Raw genomic sequence first — 5,024 nt, 5'->3', positions numbered from 1 at the left:
CTCTGTCAAAAAAAAAAAAAAAAAAAAAATCAGACCTTTTGAAGAATTATGGCCTGTGAGGGGTGAGAGGGGTGGAGGAAGGAGGTTTGGTAAGCTCCCACCTATAGTGCACAATGTAGGGGTATATCCTGGGTGAAGGGCTCAACTGCATCTTGAACTTAACCTAATAAATGCAAATAATGGAACCTAATTGTTTGTACTCCTATTATCAATCTGCTATTAAAAAAAACAAACAAAAAAGCACCATGACTGCCTGCAGGCAAGTGTGAGGGCAAGGGAGCTCTATCTATCCCTGGTAATCTCTGCTGTCTGGGGGCTGGAGGGATGGCTTACTCACTGTAGATGGGGGGCTTATTCACACGGTATTGATTTCTGTGGGTTTCTCATGCATATTACAATTACTTTCTACAGGTGACCATAAGCAGGACCAGAAGCCCAGTGCAGAGTGAAGATCTGGAGCCCCTTATACGAAAATACAAAGAATTTCCAGACAGGGAGGGAAGTGAAGGAAGAGCATTAAACCAAGCATGGGGTTTGCAACTGCGCAGAGCACACTCCCGGGCAGCATAGCCCACGTGCCCTGCTGATGAGGATATGCTTTTCACTGCTGTCTGGGGAAGGTGGAGTAAAATCAACAGTGTTTTTTAAAAGTAGCTGCTGTAGCTGGTCAACAGTGCTGAAAGGTAGAAGAAAGAGCATGCTCTGTGCTGTGGTGAGGAGACTCGTTGGTGAGTGCGGCCCACTGCTCCGACAGGAAACAACTCCAGAAGTAACAGCTGAAGTGAGATGCCACAGAACAGGCATGCAGAAAAGATGGAGACAGAGCTTGGGGATCAGAATCAGAGAGGGAAAAGTCGGGGAAGAGTTTCAGACTTACGCTTGGTCTTGAATAAAGCATAGGTTTGGAGAGAAGACATGGGCTGGGGAGCCAGGAAGGAAGCGAGAAGCAAGAGTTAATGACTCATCCCTGAGCAGGGGCCCAAAGAAGTAGAAGGAAGCAGTTCTAACCATGGGGGTGGACAACAATTCCTCTACTCAGTACAGATTAAAAATCACATCTTCCCATCACTGACCGTTGGTTTAATCTTTCCCTTTTAAGGGCCAAAAAACAACTTAAAGTCTCTAGTAGTTAGGGCCTCTGAGAGTGACGGGGCCTAGAGCTACACGCCTCAAAAACACCTCTCCCCTCCTGCTCCAGGACCAAACCAGCTCCCCGCCCTCTCTGCCAGGCCGACATGGAGAATGAGAAAGTGAGACCCAGGTGAGCACACCCAGAGGCTGGGCAGACACTCCATCCTGGCCAGCCTTCCCTGGTATGCTATGAATCCACACCTGATACCAGGCCATCTGGCTTCACTGGTTAGCAAAGTCAGTGCTTTCGGAAAAAAGCAGGTGTCTACAGACGGTGGGGGCTAGAGAGAAAGAGATGCTGCGAGGACAAGGCTCCTGGGTATCCAGGGAAGGCTCTTGCTCTTTCTCAGGGACACTGTCTGTCTATAGTAGATGTTCGTCTCAACAATGACCATAAAACTAGAAATATCTGTTAAGCCCTCCCTCCCAAGGGGCAAAAGAGGACAAAGAAGTCAACTGAGCACTCACCGCAGGGAAATGATTCTCTTCTGGTCTGGGGACTCAGCCTCCACGGATGGGGTAGGAGACTGGGCTGTTGGCGACCTGCAGACTTTCTTTTTCTCCTCCACACCATTCTCAGCCTCTGAGCTGGAGAAGAAAGAAAAACGCTTCACCTTAGACATCCAGAGGGAAGTGGAAGGCAAAATGAAGCCACCCTGAATTCTGAAGAGTGGAATGATGTTCAGTCCCCACTGACAGGCCAGTCAACTTTCACGGCTGGGCACTTTCCCAGTCTCCATCCTAACTTCTAGCCTGGTGCCTCAAGGATCGTAGCTGCAGGTCCTGCTTCTCTTGTAAATGTCAGCTGTGTGGGGACTTGCTGGCTCCTGGTCTGAGCCTGCAGGCCCTGTGCTGTCCAGCTCTGCTCTGCCAGGCTGTGCTGGGGCAGCAGATCACCTGGAGGCTGGGAGGGCCCTTGAACCCAGGCGCCTGTTCACGTGTGGCCTCCCACAGGTGTGCGCCGTCCTGCTGGGAACCCCCACCCCCTTTGTTTGTACTTCTCTTATGTCACTTATCACCTTTTGTTGTAGTTACGTGGGTCCCACTTAGGATGGTTGTTGTTTTAACCAAGCACTTCCCTAAGCAATTCACAGTATATAATTTTACAACCACCTTAAGCTAGGTAGGAATCATTACCCTCATTTTACAGATGAGGAATCTCACGCTCTCACTGGATATCTTGCCCAAGTTCGCAGAGCTAGCGTCTACCTTAGTTGGAATTCAAACTCACTTCTGTCCATCTGTAAGACCATGATGTTCTCTCTCTCCCCTCCCCGCTTCCCAATCACCTGCCCATGTATTTGTCACCCTGACTCTTTAGTGCGAGACCTCCCCACTGGTGCAGGAATGCTATTCATCTTTATCCTAACCAGAGGTCTAGGGGAAGTGCTGGAATACAGTCATGATGAAGGCTTCAGAAAAACTAGGTCTGCCCTAGTCACAGAGAAAGAGGTGAGGAGTCAAAGGGAAGATGGGTAGGAGGGTTTGCAAGGGCAGGTGTGGTGGCTCACACCTGTAATCCTAGCACTCTGGGAGGTCAAGGTAGGTGGATCCCTTGACCACAAAACTTTGAGATCAGCCTGAAGAAGTGTGAGACCTCATCTCTATTAAAAATAGAAAAACTAGCCAGGCAGGCACCTTTAGTCTTGGCTACTGGAGAGGCATGGGCAGGAGGATCTCGAGTCCAAGAGACTGAGGTTGCCGTGAGCTATGATGACACCACAGCACTCTACTCTACTTCTGAGACAGAGTAAGACTGTCTCAAAAAAAAAAAAAAAAGGTTTGCATGTTGAAAGCAGGACAGCTGGTGTGGCGGACGCAGAAGCAGCTTGTTGGTCGGCAGCTGCAGCCTTCAGAGAAACAGGGGGAACCATTGCTAGTGTGGGGCATGGGAGAGGAAGGGAGGCTAAAAGGAGAATACAAATGTTACACCTGGCTCAGACCTTCGTCGCTGTCAGCCTGGGCAGCAAAACCCCCACAAAACTTACTTCTGAAGACTTACTGGGGCTGGCAGTCCCAGTAAGACGGTATTGCTATGACAAGATTGACTACTTTTAGTCCTGATTTACCCTCTATCTGGTATTTTTACCCACATACGAGCGCTCAGGCAGGAAATGTTACTGCTCAACCTCAGCTCTGTGGTTATTTGCTTACCACTTTTCACAGCCTCTGACGTTTGCAGCCAACCACGAGAAGTCCCGACCCAGCCAAGTGATCTAACTAATGGCCCTATGTGGTCAACACTCTCATTTTGTAGTAAGCATTTCTTTTTCCTAAGTAGGCAAACACCTGAGGCCCAATCTTGCATTTCTTCAGTTTTTATCAAAGGATTTAAAACACTTAAGTCTTATAGGACAGAAGGGCTCAGGCTACTAACGAATGACAAAAAGTATACGGAAGGCCCTCAGATGCTCTTAGGAAAATGTTGCTTTGGTTTAAAATAATTAGGCTTTGTTAAACTTGGTGTCAAGTTTCCTTTATGAAATCAAAGAATTTTAGAACAGTTAAGGGTCTTAGAGCGTGTTTTTGCCTTTTTTCTCTACCCCACCTCCCACCACCTCTATTCTTTAAAACCATCAGGCAGGAGCCTACCTAAGATGCCATCTCTGAACAGGGAGAGTATGTGCGGAACTTCAATTATCCCTCTTAAAATTCATTCAAATACCTGGTGAATTTTATGCAAGGTCAGATTGAGACTTAGAGGCGGAGAGAGTCCCAGCTGTCCTTTACATACACAGAACCACTCCTGCTCAGAACCACTCAGAAAAAGGCGCCCCTGGCAGAGATAAGGTACCTCTAGCTTTGGGCAGAAATGGCAAAGGTGCAAAGGCAGCAAAGCTCAGGCTGCATTTCAGCCCCTCCTCGACCTTGACCTTCTGTGGTCAGGCACTTCTGCACACTGCAGGGTGCTAAGTGCTCACCCACACAGCGGCAGTCCTATTTCAGGCCCCCGAGATTAGCACTGAGAAGATTACAGCCCATGACTTTGTAGCATCCTACCCAAATGAAGTCTTTTAATGACAGAACATGCCCTTGTGGTCAAGTTAACATAGCCTCTGTGCAGATATTCTCCACGGAACTTTCCTTAAACTCGGCCTTGGTATTCAGCAAGCCTGGCCCAGGGGGCAGGTACCTAACCAACTAATGCCTTGTCCTGCCAACTCTTCTCCCAAATAATGTCTCAGTTATCCAGCTACTCCAGTACATTTCTTTGAGGAAGGGAACGTCTGTTTTTCCCACAGCACTCAGCTCAGCATTTTGCTTATAGTGGTCATTTATATGTTGATTGATGTGAATTAATTACCTAGTATGTCAAAGAGGAAGTGAAATTTGTCTATGTGCCAATTCAATTTCAGTTTATGTTGACTTTGAGGAGCTGTAGGCTCAAGCAATTCAATTCCTAACCCAGGGGAGATTATTCCTGTAAGTGCCCCTTACCTTGGGGGTCTTGTCAGCAGCAGACTGGACGTAGAATCCGATCACAGGGACATGTCTGTGTTGGTGTGAACATAGTGTGGAAGGGAAATGGAACACTTCCTCAGGGCTTCTGGGTAACGTTAACACTACTGCCAGTGAAGCTGAAAAGATTTCACTGGAATAATGATAATAAGGAATTAAGTTTTTTTAGGGCGGTGCCTGTGGCTCAAGGGAGTAAGGCGCCAGCCCCATATGCCAGAGGTGGTGGGTTCAAACTCTAGCCTCGGCCAAAAACTGCAAAAAAAAAAAAAAAAGTTTTTTAAAATAAGAAGACAAAGCCCTGGCTTGGCACCTGTGGCTCAAGCGGCTAAGGTGCCAGCCACATACACATAAGGTGGCAGGTTCGAATCCAGCCCGGGCCCGCCAAACAACAATGATGGCTGCAACCAAAAAACAGCCGGGTATTGTGGCGGGTG

General features: G+C 48.0%; 1 protein-coding gene across 1 annotated transcript in view; it reads right to left on the bottom strand.

Annotated features, from left to right (window-relative positions):
- GRAMD2B (GRAM domain containing 2B) overlaps window positions 1-5,024 on the bottom strand; it is a 65,974-nt gene that overhangs the window by 21,070 nt on the left and 39,880 nt on the right. Inside the window, exons 2-3 of the mRNA XM_012811478.2 lie at window positions 1,600-1,719; window positions 878-920 (exon numbers count right to left, since the gene is read on the bottom strand). Of these exons, the coding sequence (XP_012666932.1) occupies window positions 878-920; window positions 1,600-1,719 (163 nt within the window). The remainder of the gene's footprint in view (window positions 1-877; window positions 921-1,599; window positions 1,720-5,024) is intronic.

Source organism: Otolemur garnettii, unplaced genomic scaffold (genome assembly GCF_000181295.1).
Source record: "Otolemur garnettii isolate 467f Iridium unplaced genomic scaffold, OtoGar3 scaffold00160, whole genome shotgun sequence".
NCBI lineage: Eukaryota > Metazoa > Chordata > Mammalia > Primates > Galagidae > Otolemur > Otolemur garnettii.
The sequence above is the reverse complement of the archived record's forward strand: the minus strand, read 5'-3'. Positions and strand labels throughout refer to the sequence as shown.